General features: G+C 48.9%; 1 protein-coding gene across 1 annotated transcript in view; it reads left to right on the forward strand.

Moving 5' to 3' along the window:
* The window catches only part of Nup188 (nucleoporin 188), a 54,151-nt gene extending 40,407 nt beyond the window's left edge, over positions 1 to 13,744 (forward strand). The window contains exons 25-44 of the mRNA XM_041675070.1: positions 260 to 366; positions 2,212 to 2,418; positions 2,503 to 2,672; positions 3,428 to 3,497; positions 3,859 to 3,926; positions 4,425 to 4,620; positions 6,446 to 6,523; positions 6,791 to 6,876; positions 7,024 to 7,169; positions 7,381 to 7,562; positions 9,662 to 9,862; positions 9,998 to 10,090; positions 10,799 to 10,957; positions 11,202 to 11,339; positions 11,822 to 11,896; positions 12,016 to 12,261; positions 12,391 to 12,522; positions 12,745 to 12,818; positions 12,920 to 13,049; positions 13,156 to 13,744. Coding sequence (XP_041531004.1) covers positions 260 to 366; positions 2,212 to 2,418; positions 2,503 to 2,672; positions 3,428 to 3,497; positions 3,859 to 3,926; positions 4,425 to 4,620; positions 6,446 to 6,523; positions 6,791 to 6,876; positions 7,024 to 7,169; positions 7,381 to 7,562; positions 9,662 to 9,862; positions 9,998 to 10,090; positions 10,799 to 10,957; positions 11,202 to 11,339; positions 11,822 to 11,896; positions 12,016 to 12,261; positions 12,391 to 12,522; positions 12,745 to 12,818; positions 12,920 to 13,049; positions 13,156 to 13,332 — 2,735 coding nt within the window. The 3' untranslated portion in view covers positions 13,333 to 13,744. The remainder of the gene's footprint in view (positions 1 to 259; positions 367 to 2,211; positions 2,419 to 2,502; positions 2,673 to 3,427; positions 3,498 to 3,858; positions 3,927 to 4,424; positions 4,621 to 6,445; positions 6,524 to 6,790; positions 6,877 to 7,023; positions 7,170 to 7,380; positions 7,563 to 9,661; positions 9,863 to 9,997; positions 10,091 to 10,798; positions 10,958 to 11,201; positions 11,340 to 11,821; positions 11,897 to 12,015; positions 12,262 to 12,390; positions 12,523 to 12,744; positions 12,819 to 12,919; positions 13,050 to 13,155) is intronic.
* The last annotated feature ends 329 nt before the right edge of the window (positions 13,745 to 14,073 follow it).

Genomic DNA, 14,073 nt, shown 5'->3' on the forward strand with positions numbered 1-14,073 from the left:
ATTTTTTTCTTTTTCTTTCTTTTTTTAAATTTCAGTATAGTGACTTTTGTAAATTATTAAAGAGTATTTCTTTAGAAATTTATCTTTGTCATTAATGCATTCGCCACCTGGACTTTTTGTAGACCAGGCTGGTCTCGAACTCACAGAGATCCGCCTGCCTCTGCCTCCCGAGTGCTGGGATTAAAGGCGTGCGCCGCCACCACCCGGCTGCCACCTGAACTTCTAATAGGCACCCTGCTGTCTGTTTTCTTTGCTTCAGGTGCCCACGGGAACAACCTCATTGCTGTCCTAGCCAAGTACATCTACCACAGACATGACCCAGCTTTGCCTCGCCTGGCCATCCAGCTGCTGAAACGTCTGGCCACGGTAGGACCCATGGAGCCAGCTGAGTACTGGGACGTGGATACTCCTTGGTGCTCCCTGGCTCTTCTCCGTATAGTGCTTAATGTGGAACCCAAGACTTTGTACATGCTAGGCAAGCACGCTACCACTTAGTTCCATGTCTCTGTCCTCTTTGGGAACAGTTAAGTGCACTGAGGACCGTGCAGCACCTGGCACCCTCTTCTAGCTTACATGAGCACCAGGCACACATATGGTGGTGCACAGACAGAAATGCAGCCAAATATACCCATACACATAAAAAATAGAAACACTACCAGGCAGTGGTGGTGCACGCCTTTAATCCCAGCACTCGAGAACAGAGATAGACAGGTCTCTGTGAGTTTGAGGCCAGCCTGGTCTGCAGAGCAAGTTCCAAGACAGGCTGCAAAGCTACACAGAGAAACCCTGTCTGGAGGGGAAAAAAATAGAAATATTAAAAAAGTAAAAGATTTAGATATTTGCTGTACTCTGATGTGCTCTTTGTTGTTTACATACTCTTGACTGAAAAGCTTGTAATAGTCTCCTTTTTTCCTTTTTAAATGTAATTTAATTTTATTATTTCAATTATGTGTATGTATGTATGTGTTTGGGTATGTGCACTTGAGTGCAGGTGCCCACTGAGGCTAGAAATAATGGATCCCCAGAACTGGAGTTACCGGTGGTTGTGAGCTGCCTGATGTTGGTGCTAGGAATCAAACTCAGTTCCTTTGTTAGAGTGGTGCTTGCTCTCACCACTGAGTCACCTCTCCAACCCCGATTTTTATTTTTATTTTTATGTGTATGAGTGTTTTGTCTGCATGTGTATATGTATATATGCACACCACCTTTGTGCCTGGTGCCCAAAGAGTTTAGGAGAGGGCATGGGATCCCTGGAGCTAGAGTTACAGATGAATGTAAGCTACTCTGTGGGTTCTGAGAACTGAACCTGGGTTCTCTGCAAGAAAAGGTGTTCTTGTTTGGTGGGTTGGTTTTGGAAACTGAGTCCTAACTATGTAGTCCAGGCTGATCTGAAACTCACAGAGCTCCGCCTGCCTCTGCCTCTGGAGTCTGAGATGAGAGGTGTGCGGCACAATGCCCAGCTAAGAGCAAGTGTTTATACCCACTGAACTGTCTCTCCAGCCCCTGCACTTTGTACTCTTTTAGTTTTTTGAGACAGGGTTTTTCTGTGTGCCTTGGCTGTTCTGGAACTCACAGAAATTCTCCTGCCTCTGCCTCCTGAGTGCTGGGATTAAAGGCATGAGCCATGCTGCCCTGCCCACTTTGTAGTCTTAACACCAAATTTTATATCTTTACCGTGATAGCATCATCAATTCTTTTATATCAGTCTAATAGGTAGACAGATACTTCGTGTTTTACTTAATTCTGCTGTGAGAAATGTTTAACAGCCATGTGTGCACATGCGTGTGTGCATGTTTGTATGGGCCAGAGGTCAACATTGGGTGTCTTCCTCCATTACTGCCCATCTTACGTTTTGAGAGTGTCTCACTGAATCTGGAGCTTGTTTGTCGGTTACACTTGCTCATCAGCAAACCCAGAGGTCCTCTGCTTTCTGCTTCCCAGTACTAGAGATAGAAGGCTCCTCGGCCTCAGTCTTTACATGGAGGCTAAGGATCTGAACTCATGTTTTCATGCTTGTGCAGCAAGCACTTAACTGACCCATCTCCCCAGCCGTTACTTCTTTGTTTCTTCTGTACATTTGTTTCACTCCAGAAATTTAAGTTTGGGTTGTTTTCTTATTTTCAATTTCCTGGAATTTGTCATTGCCCTTCTGCAGAACTCCTGAAGTTTTTCGGGGCACAGAGCCCTAAACCTGTGTGTTCTGTTCTCCAGGTGGCCCCAATGTCAGTGTATGCCTGCCTGGGCAGTGATGCAGCTGCCATTCGTGATGCCTTCCTGACCCGCCTTCAGAGCAAGATTGAGGACATGCGCATCAAAGTCATGATTCTGGAGTTCCTTACAGTCGCTGTGGAGACGCAGCCAGGTCTCATCGAGCTCTTTCTGAATCTGGAAGTGAAGGATGGCAGCAATGGCTCCAAGGTGAGCCTGTTCCTTGGGTGGAGCTGAGCATACTTCTTGGAAGTGCAGTTAGGGAACTTGAATGCCTGCCTGTTCCTCTTGCAGGAATTCAGCCTTGGTGTGTGGAGCTGTCTCCATGTGGTGCTGGAGCTGATTGATTCCCAGCAACAAGATCGATACTGGTGCCCACCCCTCTTGCATCGTGCAGCCATTGCCTTCCTTCATGCCCTGTGGCAAGATCGTAGGGACAGTGCTATGCTTGTCCTCAGAACCAAGTAAGTCTCATCTGAGTGGTAGCTGATTCATGAGTGTGCTTCTTCATATCTGTAAAATGGAAGTAGGTTTGTTAGGAGTTCACCAGTTAGCATACAGTTAAGCACCCGGGACTCTAACTTTTTTTTTCTTTCTTTTTTCTTGTTTGCTTTTTTTGGGACGGGCTCTTATTGTTTAGCTCTGACTTACCAGAAGCTTGCTTTATATACCTGGCTGACCTCAAACTCAGAGCAGTCCTGTAACCCTCTGCACCCTTCCCAAGTGCAGAGATTAAAGGCTTCTAGCACCTCATCTCGCTGGGGTTTTTGTTTTGTTTGTTTGAGATTTTTTTTTATATTATTATTATTATTATTATTATTTAATGTGCACTGGTTTTGCCTATATATACTATATGTGAGTAAGGGTGTTGGATCCCCCAGAACTGGAGTTACAGAGTTGTGAGCTGCCATGTGGGTGATGGGAATTGAACCTGGGTCCGGACTGTTCGAGACAGGGATTCTCTGTGTATCTTTGGCTGTCTTGGAACTCACTCTGTAGACCAGGCTGGCCTCGAACTCACAGAGATTCCCCTGCCTCTGCCTCCCGAGTGCTGCTTGGCTTATTAATGGACTTTTTACATTTATACAAGAACAGTTAATTTATGAAAAACATTTTAGGGTTTGGACATTAAAACTTGAAAAAATATTAGCAAGGGGACTAGAGAGAAGGGGACTATGGGGAAGAAAAAGTGTCATTTTAACAAGTGTTTTTGTTCTAGACCCAAGTTTTGGGAAAATTTAACCAGCCCGCTGTTTGGAACTCTTTCTCCTCCCTCAGAGACATCTGAGGTGAGCCATGGTGGAGGGTAGGACAGTGCCTGGGAGTTTCTCAGGGGAAGGGTTGGTCTGTAATGTGGAGAACAGGATCGTGCCTTGAACATACAGAATGTTTCACATGACGCTCCTTCTGCAGAGCAGTGCCTGCTTCCTGTCCTCTGGGAAGCGGAGTGGCATGCCTGCTCAGGTGGAAGGCTCTGATGTCTCCACATTGTGCACACAGTGCCCTGCCCAGTGGTGGGTGCCAGTTTGTATTCCATAAAGGTGTGTTTACTTGTTTTCTAAGTGTGAGGTCTTTGCTCTCAGCAGGGGTGGGATGGATATGTGTTTTTTTTCCATGTAATTAGTGTGTTTTGCTCTTTCCCCTCCACAGCCCAGCATTCTGGAGACCTGTGCCCTAATCATGAAGATAATATGTTTGGAGATATACTACGTAGTTAAGTGAGTCCCTTCTCCTGTGAGGTGGTGGTGTTGTTGTTCGTGTTTGTGTAGTGCTAGACGTCAAACTCGGGCCTCTTGCATGCTAAGCAAATGTCCTACCAATGAGTAGTGTCTCCAGCACTCACTCTCCCATGGACTTGTAGTCAGAGATGCAGTGGGAGATGGCGGAGGCCTATCATTGAGTTAGGTTGCTAAGCAGGACAGACAAAAAGATGGTTTGACCCATTTTTATGGAGGACCAGTGAATTTTCCCTGGCCAGTCCACTGATGGCATTTATGGTTGTCAGAGTTAGTGTTAAGACAATTCTGTGTACCTGGAATTTGATGGAGGAGGAGGCATTCCTGAAAGAACCTCAGCCCTACTTATTATCTTGGAGCTGATTCTAGAGCTGGTTGCTGTATGAGCTGGTTTCCTCTGCCTCAACAAGGGCCTATTTTCATCTCATTCCCATCTACTTTTGAATTCTGACTAGGGTTTTTGTTTTCTTGACACCATAGGGGTTCATTAGACCAGTCATTAAAAGATACACTCAAGAAGTTTTCCAGCGAGAAACGCTTTGCCTACTGGTCAGGGTATGTCAAGTCTTTGGCAGTTTACATGGCTGAAACAGAGGGCAGCAGCTGCACGTCCTTGCTGGAGTATCAGATGCTGGTCTCTGCCTGGAGGATGCTTCTCATCATTGCCACCAGTCATGTAAGCACCTCTTGGGCATCTGGCTTTTGTTTTAAGGAGGCAGTGATATCCAAGCACATGCAGCTTTTCTTGGGATAAAAGGAAACCGGGTTTGTCCCTGAGAACATTTAATGCAACAGATTTTATGCCAAGAGATGAGGGTGGGCAGGTGCTTGGGGCTGAGTTTTAATTTAATAGGACATTTTGGGGACAGGACAGAGAAGTTTCAAATCCATCAGACATCCTGAAGGCTTCTTAGCCCGGGGTGTGCCTCTCATGGGACATATAGTTGCCTCTGGTGCTGTGCCTTCTGGCTGTGTGTTTCCAGTGGTTCTAGGGAAGGATGGAGGCCGCTGTCTCTTCACTGTATAGTGAGTTTAAAACTTTATTTATCATTAGTGTGTGCACAAATCTGTGCAGTCAGGTCCACCTTTATGTGAGTTCTGGGGACTGAACTCAGGGCCTCAGGCTTGTGCAGCAGGTGTCTTTACTCACTGTTCGTCTCACCATTGAGAGAGAGAGAGAGTGCTGGTGTTTGGGAAGGGTTTGCACCATTCTTGGCATTTTCATAGTTTGATACTGTCACACTATGCCATAGCATATGGTGTTGAACTTGTCTTTCCAGGGCATCTGGGCAATCTCTTTACTGATTTACAGCCTGACCTAGGCTGCTGCTCCTTGTTTCCAAACCTTGCACATCTCTCTGCCTTATTTTCCAGTATAGACTACCTGTGTGGCTGGAGTTTTAAGCACAGAATAGGTCTGTGCATACTCTTGCTATGATGTGATAACCATAGACTCCAAGTCTTCAGGCCTGCTGCAGGGCTTGGCTGCCTGCATCTCTGCTTCTGTGTCGCTGCCTTTTAAAATCTAGCCAGACAGCAGTCTTGAAGTTGTGCCTCTGCTGTCCTCTGCTTTCTGGGAAATGGACCTGGGGGGCCTTGGTCCCTCCCTCCCTCCCCTCCCCTCCCTCCCTCTCTCCTTCCCTCCCTCCCTCCTTCCCTCCTTCCCTTTCTTCCTCCCCTTTCTCTCATTCCTTCCTCCCTCCCATCCACACATCCACCCATCTACCCATCCACAGCTGTTAGAATATTTGTTCTACACCTGTAGGCACCAGGGCTACTGCAATGTATAAGTCTGCTCTCATGGAGAGTGACCTTAAGGGAGGTAAGTTATAAAATTTATAAAATTTACAGCTGAAAAAAGGTAACTTGAGATTGTTACTTTGCTGTAATGGTTGAGGTGCTGTGGTGTTTAACACATGAGGTAAGCGTGGTCAGAGTGGTCTCTCTGAGGTGATGCCCCAGGTACCGTAAGTATGTGAAGAAGCCTCAGGTGGCGAGCCTGTGGAGCAAGCTGTCTAGGCAGATGGAATCGCAGGTGCCAAGTCCAGAAGTAGAAAGAACTTGCTATGGTCAGGAAGGATGGAAGAGCCAGGTGTGGTTGGCACATGCTGGTGGGCAGGCTAAGTCAGCATCATGAGTTAGGAGCAGCCTGCATAACAACATGGTGAAACCAGTCTCAAAATACTGGAAAGGGAGGTTATGGGGAGGGCTGGGCTAGAGTGAGCATAGGTGGGGTTGAAGGTTGTGTGGCTGGTGTGGCTTGAATTTCCTGACCCCTGGGAAGCCTTTGATAACAGATGAGCAGAGAAAGGATGTGGTTTTGAGGAAAAGGCAAATCTGGGCTTGATTCTGACCAGATCCAAGGATAAAAAACTAGGGATTGAAGCTTCATTTTAATCAGGGACACAATGACTTTCCAATTAGTCATTGCCTCATCGGGCCCTTGGCTCCTAAAGTCTGAGAAATGTCTCGGACATAATCCTTTTCCTGTGCACTTACAGGCCGACATCATGCACTTGACTGATGTGGCAGTGCGGCGCCAGCTTTTTCTTGACGTGCTTGATGGGACCAAGGCATTAGTAAGTATGTCTGGGAGGTCTCCTTTCCCTAAGGTCACACAGGGACCTCACGATCTGGTTGTTTCATAGAGGCTAGGTTGGTGCTCGGGGCCTAGGAGGTGAGGTTGCAGTGGTAAAGAGGTACCCCAGTTCCTTGCACCTGATTGCACCTGTGAGGTGCTAGGTGAGGAGGGCACAAGGCCAGGGAAACACTGCGTGGAAGCCAAGAGATGTGCCTGCCTGCTTATAAGAAGCCAGACTCCTGACTGCTGCTCTTCCTCCTGTCAGCTCCTCGTTGCAATGTCGGTGAACTGCCTCCGGCTCGGCTCCATGATGTGTACACTGCTGCTCGTCCTCCTGCGGCAGTGGAAGCGGTGAGTGTTACGATGAGAGAGGTGGCCTGGGCCTCCGACTGCCTCAGCAGGGCCTGCCCACCCTTCCTGCCTGCCTTCCTTTCTTGGAGCGGAGTCGGGCAGACTGCCTGTGGCTTCTGGTGCAGTGCTTCCACTGTGTCCTTTCAGAGAGCTGGGTGCTGTGGATAAAATCCTTGGGCCCTTGACAGAGGTCCTGGAAGGGGTGCTGCAGGCAGACCAGCAGCTCATGGAGAAGACCAAGGCCAAAGTGTTCTCTGCCTTCATTACGGTATTACAGATGAAGGAGATGCGAGGTGAGCGGGCAGCCTAGCTAATAGTTCCTAACATAGGGCCACACACACTTCCTATGAGTCTCAAGGTGTCAGTCTTAGAATTTTTACCCTAGTTTGACACACTCCCTCTTAGTACTTAACTGCCTTTCCAGCCCCGGCCTAGGAAGACAGCCTTGGTGTGCAGTGAGAGTGGCCTGCCTTGTGACAGCACCCCTTCCCATCTGTTCTGCAGTAAGTGATATCCCGCAGTACTCCCAGCTGGTGCTGAATGTCTGCGAGACTCTCCAAGAAGAGGTGATTGCACTCTTTGATCAGACCCGCCACAGCCTGGCATCAGGCAGCGCTGCAGAGGACAAGGACAGCATGGAAACGGATGACTGCCCTCGGCCTCGGCATAAGGACCAGCGTGATGGGGTGAGGGAGGATTACAGCAGGTGTTCTGTCACAGACAAACCATACTGGCAGCTGTCACTCCCTTGAGGGAATGGGAAGGTGAAGCCTGCGGAGTCCTAGAGCCCTGTGAAGTCAGGGCTTTGAGAAGCCCGTGGAGAAGCTCCATCCTCCCTACCGTTTCAGCCACAACTAGTCATGGGCAGCAGCCAGGAAGATTAGACCACGAGAAGTGTGTGTGACCAGCCTCAGGGCAGCATCTTCTGTCTGTCTGTCTGTCTGCCTGCCTGTCTATGGATTGATTGATTGTGTGTACACAATACAACATATACAATGTTTCCTTTCTTGAGGTAGTGTGTTTCAAGACAGGGTTTCTCTGTGTAACAGCTTTGACTGTCCTGGAATTGGATTTGTAGACCAGGCTGGCTTTAAACTCACAGAGATCCACCTGCCTCTGCCTCCCAAGTGCTGGGACTAAAGGCTTCCGCCACCACCGCCCAGCTAGAACAGTGATTTTTTTTTTTTTTTTTTTTTTCTGAGACAGGGTTTCTCTAGCTTTTTGGTTCCTGTCCTGAACAGTGATTTTTAAACTGTAAGCTCACAACCTATTAGGTTATTTAGTTACTACCAGCATTTTTTTTTTTTAAGGTCCTGCTATGCCCAAACTAGCCTCAAACTTACTGTTTACTCCTTTTAAGCAGGAACCTGGGGCTCATATTTTCTCACCTCAGCTAGAAGCCAGTAAGCCCTACTGATCCACCTGTCTACAGCATCCACATTCCAGTCCTCAGGACTGGGCAGCAAATGCTCCGCAATACTGAGCCATCTCTCCAACCCTGTTGTTTTTCTTTTTTCATTAAAAATTTTAAAAATATTTGTTTTATAAACACGAGTGTTTTGTCTGCGTGTATGTTTGTGTAGTACCTGCATGCATCCCTGATGTCCCCAGTAGTCAGAAGGGGTTAGTGGATCCCCTGGAACTGGAGGTAGAGATGGTTTTGAATACAACATGGTTGCTGGAAACCAAAGCTATGTCGTCTGCAAGAGCAACAAGTGCTCTTACCTCTCAACTGTCTCTCCAGCCCTACCCTACTTCTTTTTAAAATAAGATGTTCTGAATGTAGATCATAGCACTTCTGGATCTCAGAATGTTGATCCCTTTTTAAAGTAAGGAAAGGTATTTCATGGTTATGTGGGTCAAATTGTATACTACAAAAAGACATTCCTTTTGTGTTCTGTAACTTAGTGTTTTGACATGTGTCACAGAAAGGTTCTTCTCTGGTCCTGTCTATTTAGTGTTCAAAGTTCCACCCATAGCTGTGGTACTATTGGCAGCTGATGGCTGCTGAGATGTATATCTGAACAGCATAATTGGACTCAATGTGTTTCTTATTGGTGGTTTTCGTTTGTTTTAGACAGGGTCTCACTATGTAGCCCTGGCTGGCCAGAGACTCACTTATGTAGTCCAGATTGGCCTCAAACAGAGATTTGACTGCCTCTGCCTCCCTAAGACATGTACCACCATGCCTGGTGACTAAGAAAGAAAGATGGGCCAGGCGGTGGTGGTGCACACCTTTAATCCCAGCACTCAGGAGGCAGAGGCAAGCAGATCTCTGTGAGTTCGAGGCCAGCCTGGTCTACAAGAGCTAGTTCCAGGACAGGCTCCAAAGCTACAGCAAAACCTTGTCTCGAAAACAACAACAACAACAAAAAAAAAAAGAAGAAAAAGAAAGATGGGTGGGTGGTAGAGAGGTGTAGGTGGATCTAAGAGAAGTTGAAGGGTAAATATGATCAGCATACACTATAGGAGATTCTCAAGTAATAACGATATTAAAACTAAGTTTGTAAAACACCTGTGTTTGGATAAACCCTAAGACTGGAGATGAAGGTGAATTCTGTGGTCAGCAAGAGGTTAGGCCACTCAGACTGCCAGTGGCAGAGCTGCTGGACTTGCCCCTCCTGGAGAAGCAAGCACGGGAGACTAGCAGGGCAAAAAGCAAGAGTGACATCAGCCACACTCCTGAGAGCAGCATGGGTAGCGAGGCCCAGGACTGGCGTTCTTCCTCTTCTATCTCTCAACTGCTCTTTTCTACCTTTCCTTCTCTGTCCTTGGCTACCAGCAGGTATGTGTCCTGGGACTGCATCTGGCTAAGGAGCTTTGTGAAGTGGATGAGGATGGGGACTCGTGGCTACAGGTGACCCGAAGGCTCCCCATTCTGCCCACACTCCTCACCACCCTGGAGGTGAGCCTCCGCATGAAGCAGAACCTGCATTTTACGGAGGCTGCCTTGCACCTGCTCCTCACCCTGGCTCGTACCCAGCAGGTAGGAGGCTGTTTAGGGTGGAAAAGACATCCTGCTTGTGCTGAGTGATTCCCATGCTCCCCGAAGCTAGTCATGTCTTTTGCCCCGTTGGCAGGTCTTTTAAGGTTCCATCTTAATTATGGGTTTCTCCTTCAGGGCGCGACAGCAGTGGCTGGAGCAGGCATCACCCAGAGCATCTGTTTGCCCCTCTTGAGTGTATACCAGCTTAGCAGCAATGGCACGGGACAGGTGAGTGCTAGGATCTTGCCTCTTGTAGCTCTCAGGTTACAGATGCCTCTGTCTTGCTGCTCGTTCCGTATATCATCCCAGCTCTCTGGTAGAACAAAGCCTCCTGCCCCTGGTACCATGCCTGATTTCAGGAATGCAGCTACCAGAAGCACCGAAGTGTGTGCTTAGCGTGAACCTGGCTCCAGTCTAGTCCCAAACACCAAACAAAAAAGTGTCACCAGTGCCAGGAGAGTAGGACAGTTATCATCCCTTCAGAAGTCAGCATGTGACTGCAGTCATGTTTTTGATTGCCCGTGCCATCCATCCATCCCATCCTGTGCTCCCTGCCCCCTTTAGGGACTTCAGTTAACTCTGGCTGACTACAGTCGTGTCCTGGTCTAGAGTCATCTTCACAGCCCCTCTTGTCTGAATTGTTCAGTCTGCTAAATCTTCTTCCTCTGGCCCAGCCTCCCTAAATTTAGAGGGAGCATGTCGAGAGCCAGAGTGGGGCAGGGGACATGGGCAAGCTGATAGATAGAGCTGATTAGTGGCAGGTACAGGCTTGGAATGCTCTACTCTTGCTGAATCTGGTAGCATTACCCCTTATGCTAGTGATAACTGTCCACTCCAAGAGATTTTTTTCTTTCCAGTAGCTGGACCACAGAGACTCTGCTGCTCTCAGTGGGTTCCTGTGGCTTCAATCCTGAGCATGTGTGCCATTTGTTACAGACACCCAGCACCTCTCGAAAGTCCCTGGATGCCCCATCCTGGCCAGGGGTCTACCGCCTGTCCATATCCTTGATGGAGCGGTTGCTTAAGACTCTACGCTACAATTTCCTGACTGAGGCTCTAGACTTTGTGGGTGTCCATCAGGAGCGGACATTGCAGGTAAGGGCTGTCTACGTCACAAAAGGGGATACCCAGAGCCACTTGGCACATATGACTGTAGGATTAGGGTATCAATGCCCTCATCTTTGAGATACTAGAAGAAATCTGACTGAGTCACCTAATAGGAAGCCTTCATTGTAATGCCAGCCACCTCAGCATATGTGGGCCCAAGACCTGATCTCCATAGGTGGGTAGACGTGGTGTGCCGGGTCCCTGAGCATTCTCTGCTGTCCTCCCCTCATAGTGTCTCAATGCAGTGAGGACGGTACAGAGTCTAGCCTGCCTGGAGGAAGCAGATCACACTGTGGGCTTCATCCTACAACTGTCCCATTTCAGGAAGGAGTGGCACTTCCACCTGCCTCAGCTTATGCGTGATGTCCAGGTGGGCCTAGAACACTACTTCTTGGAAAGGTCTGGGGAAATATGGGCTGTTTCTGAGTGTGGTTTTCTTGCTTGGGGACACAGGATCGGCGCAGTCTGCTTCCATAGGCCAGTTCTTCCCTTTACAGTGAAGTGAGACTGGATAGGTTGAGAACTTGGGCTCTGTGAGGGAGACTGAGGTTCAAAACCCTCAGAAGGCCTGGAAGCTGGAGGAGTCCATGGGCTTCTGTCTATATGACCTTAACTAGGTCACATCACCTCTGTTCTTCTGCAGTGTGGAAACGCTAATCCCCATCTCTTTGATGTATTGAGAACCATGTAATGTGCCAGAAATGCAACTGAAACATGCCAGGCCTGAGCCTTCCTGGTGGCTCCTAAGTTAGAGCATCAGTCAGTGCGAGGGGAGGCCTGCTGGTGTCCTGGAGAGTAATTTGTTTGGGGTTGCTCCATGAGTTTTTCCTGTCCCTCCCTCCTATGTCTCAGGTGAACCTGGGTTATTTGTGCCAGGCCTGTACCTCCCTCCTACACAGCCGCAAGATGCTGCAGCACTACCTACAGGTAACCAAAGCCCCTAGCTCGTCACCACAGGCAGTGCCACTCTTATCTGCCCCATCACTGATGGCAGGACCACCTTTCACCTCCCGTAACTTAGGCTCCATTTCTTCACTCTTCCTCAGAACAAAAATGGGGATGGCCTCCCCTCAGCTGTCACTCCTCGAGTGCAGAGGCCAGCCACTACCACAGCCACCACCACAGTTGCTACCCCATCTGGCTGCTCCTCCAAGCAGCCTGTTGCTGACACTGAGGCCTCAGAGCAGCGAGCCTTACACACAGTCCAGTATGGCCTTCTCAAGATTCTCAGCAGGACCCTGGCAGCCCTGCGCCACTTCACTCCAGATGTCTGCCAGATTCTGCTTGACCAGGTACTAACTACCACCTCATACATGACACTAGGTTCTCAACAACTAGCCTTGAACCTGGGTTTTGGAGTACACTGTGCTGTACTCTGAGAGCTCCCTGCAAATTCCAGAGTGCCGTTTTCTGTCTTTCAGTCCCTGGATCTCGCGGAATACAACTTCCTATTTGCCCTGAGTTTCACCACTCCCACTTTTGACTCTGAAGTGGCCCCCTCCTTTGGAACCCTCTTGGCCACAGTGAACGTGGCCCTCAACATGCTTGGAGAGGTAGGGCCCTTCCCCCTCCCCGCATAACTTTCCAGTTGGTCTGTCACTTCTGAGTAATATGGGTCATATCCAGCCCCTGGAGCCTAGGCCTCTCCTACGGTGGCATGCTAGGAGTTCCCATGAATACCCAGGGAGGTACCAGGGCAACTGGTATGCAAGACCTTAACTGGCCATTGTTATGGTTGGTTTGATTTTTTTTATTGTTTGCTTCTATTCTTTTAGCTGGACAAGAAAAAAGAATCCCTTACTCAGGCTGTGGGACTCAGCACACAAGCAGAAGGAACCCGAACATTAAAGTGAGACCTGAGTCTTAAGGGCCTGGGACAATTATGGGCTGCTATTCTCTGGGCTGTGGTTCAGCTGTGTTTGTGAGGTATGCTCACACCTGCCTTCCCAGGTCCCTCCTGATGTTCACCATGGAGAACTGCTTCTATCTGCTCATCTCCCAAGCAGTACGCTACCTCAGGGATCCGGCTGTGCACCCGCGGGATAAACAGCGGATGAAACAGGAGCTGAGCTCAGAGCTGGTATGGTTGTTGGGCTGGTCAGCAGGGAAAGCTATTTGGGGGCTGCCTGTCCTTTGGGGTCAGAACAGTGGTCCTGGACCTCATTAAAGTGCTGCTTTTCTTGTAGAGCACGCTGCTTTCCAGCCTCTCAAGATACTTCAGAAGGGGAACCCCCAGCTCCCCTGCTGCTGGAGTCCTGCCCTCGCCGCAGGGCAAGGCCACCTCTCTCTCCAAAGCCAGCCCAGAGTCTCAGGAGCCTCTGATCCAGCTTGTGCAAGCCTTTGTCCGGCATGTGCAGAGATAAGGAGTGGGGCGCCATCTGCTTGCTGCTCCTTGCCAACCTGCACTGCAGCCTGGGCAGAGGGTGCTGTCACCACAGAGCGGGCCACTGAGCAAGCAGCCCCCTTCCTCCTCTTCCCGCCCACCCGCTGACATTATTTTTGTAATAGATCAAGAGGTCAACAGCATGGGCAGGGAGCCAAGGGTCTGGGTGCTCAGACTCTTTACAATACCCACAAGATGGCCCTTTTCCTTCGAGCATTCCCATGGCATGTCACCAGCCAGGGAGGCCCTGGGTGCTGGCAGCACAGGAGAGGCCTGTGTGTAGTGAGAATTTTCCATGATCTATTCTTGCAGGGTTTATTTTTTTGTTGTTTTGTTTTTGGTAATACTGTGGTCTATTTATACAAATATTAAAGTACTGTTTATAGACTGGGCCTTCAGAGCCTGAGTCATGCGGCAGCTGTCAAAGGCCCCAGACACGAGTGGGTAGCCTGGAGATGGAAGACTCCTGCCGATGGCTGACTTACTTGTACCTATTGATTTAGTCCTGGGTAGATTGCTAGGTTCTGGGCTTCCTTAGCACTTAGGGACCTCAGTTTATAGCTCTTCCCCATGCGGAGCCCCAGCATGCCCACTGGGACCATGTAAAATAAAATACGGCCACATTGGAAGTTCCCAGAATCAGACTGATGTAGGCTTAAGAGCCTGCCTGTCACTTGCCCACTTGCAAGCTATAGTACCTTGAAGAGGTAGGTGACTACTG

Source organism: Microtus oregoni, unplaced genomic scaffold (genome assembly GCF_018167655.1).
Source record: "Microtus oregoni isolate MIOR12 unplaced genomic scaffold, Mior012 000025F_ref0000491, whole genome shotgun sequence".
Lineage (NCBI taxonomy): Eukaryota > Metazoa > Chordata > Mammalia > Rodentia > Cricetidae > Microtus > Microtus oregoni.